Genomic DNA, 1000 nt, shown 5'->3' with positions numbered 1-1000 from the left:
AGGCAGAGCCTGGCGTCCTTACTAGCCACGCACACAGTGGTGTTGCTGACAGCGGAGGAACGGGAAACGTAGGTTGGCTGGTTGTTGATGCTGCTGTGTGGGAGTCTTTGTTGTTGAAGTTACCCCAAGCTGTTCCGAGCGGCTGATACGAAGAAGCGTGGAGTGCTTGGCGCTCAGGAGGCAGCACAGTTTTTATCATCATCGAAGTTGCCTCGGAAAACACTTCATGATATATGGTGTTTGGCGGATAGTGATAATAAGGGCAATCTAACTATTGATGAGTACACAATTGTGAGAGTAGGGATATGGGCGATATGGTCCTGTTGTAGGTTTTACCAGGCATGTAGACTAGTAGCGCACGCCCAGAATGGCGCTGGGGAGATGACTGAGGACCTGCTTACAGTGGGGACTACAGAGGACTCCTATGTGGTCTCGATGAGTTCCGACAGGTTCCCCCTGTGAAGTTGCCAGTGTTCGAGGGTGTCCAAACTGAAACTCCTCCTGCCCCTCCTACCTCTACACGGCATTCTACTGATGATGTAGCTGATGAGGTGATTGCTGAGGAGTATGCCAACGGCATAGACCTTAGCAGCCCTGTGTGGAGGATCTCACGTAAGGCTTGCTGGGTGTATAGGGAAGGACTTGCTGTTGAATAGGCAAGCACCTTGAGAAGTATACTGAGGTTTTCAAGGCTATATCTACCTCTGGCTTCGTGTGTGGTGCCGATGCTAGGGATCTCCTTATCAAGAGTAATCTCACTTCTGAGGTGCTCACTACGATATGGGTACTAAACTCAACTGCAGGGAGTATATTCACTGTCGTGGACCTCAGGACCTTGCTGATGCTGGTAGAGATGGCCAGCTATCGTATCCCGAGTTTCTGGTGGCGATGCATTTGGTGACAATGGCCAGAGCTGGTTATTCGATACCGCGCTCTCGTAAGATTGTAGATTACTTGAAATTATTGACCCTAGTGATATGGAAAACACTAGTGAAAAACA

General features: G+C 49.5%; 1 protein-coding gene across 1 annotated transcript; it reads left to right on the top strand.

The window, feature by feature from the left end:
- Positions 1 to 119: 119 nt before the first annotated feature.
- Pmar_PMAR012790 (hypothetical protein) lies at positions 120 to 937 on the top strand (the record flags this gene model as incomplete). The annotated part of the gene is made up of 5 exons (XM_002772382.1): positions 120 to 291; positions 340 to 402; positions 450 to 612; positions 657 to 784; positions 832 to 937. Coding segments are annotated over 5 exons (632 nt in total), but the record flags the coding sequence as incomplete, so codon positions are not given.
- Between the last annotated feature and the right edge of the window lie 63 nt (positions 938 to 1000).

The sequence above is a fragment of the Perkinsus marinus genome (assembly GCF_000006405.1).
Source record: "Perkinsus marinus ATCC 50983 genomic scaffold scf_1104296961182, whole genome shotgun sequence".
Classification (NCBI taxonomy): domain Eukaryota; phylum Perkinsozoa; order Perkinsida; family Perkinsidae; genus Perkinsus; species Perkinsus marinus.
The sequence above is the reverse complement of the archived record's forward strand: the minus strand, read 5'-3'. Positions and strand labels throughout refer to the sequence as shown.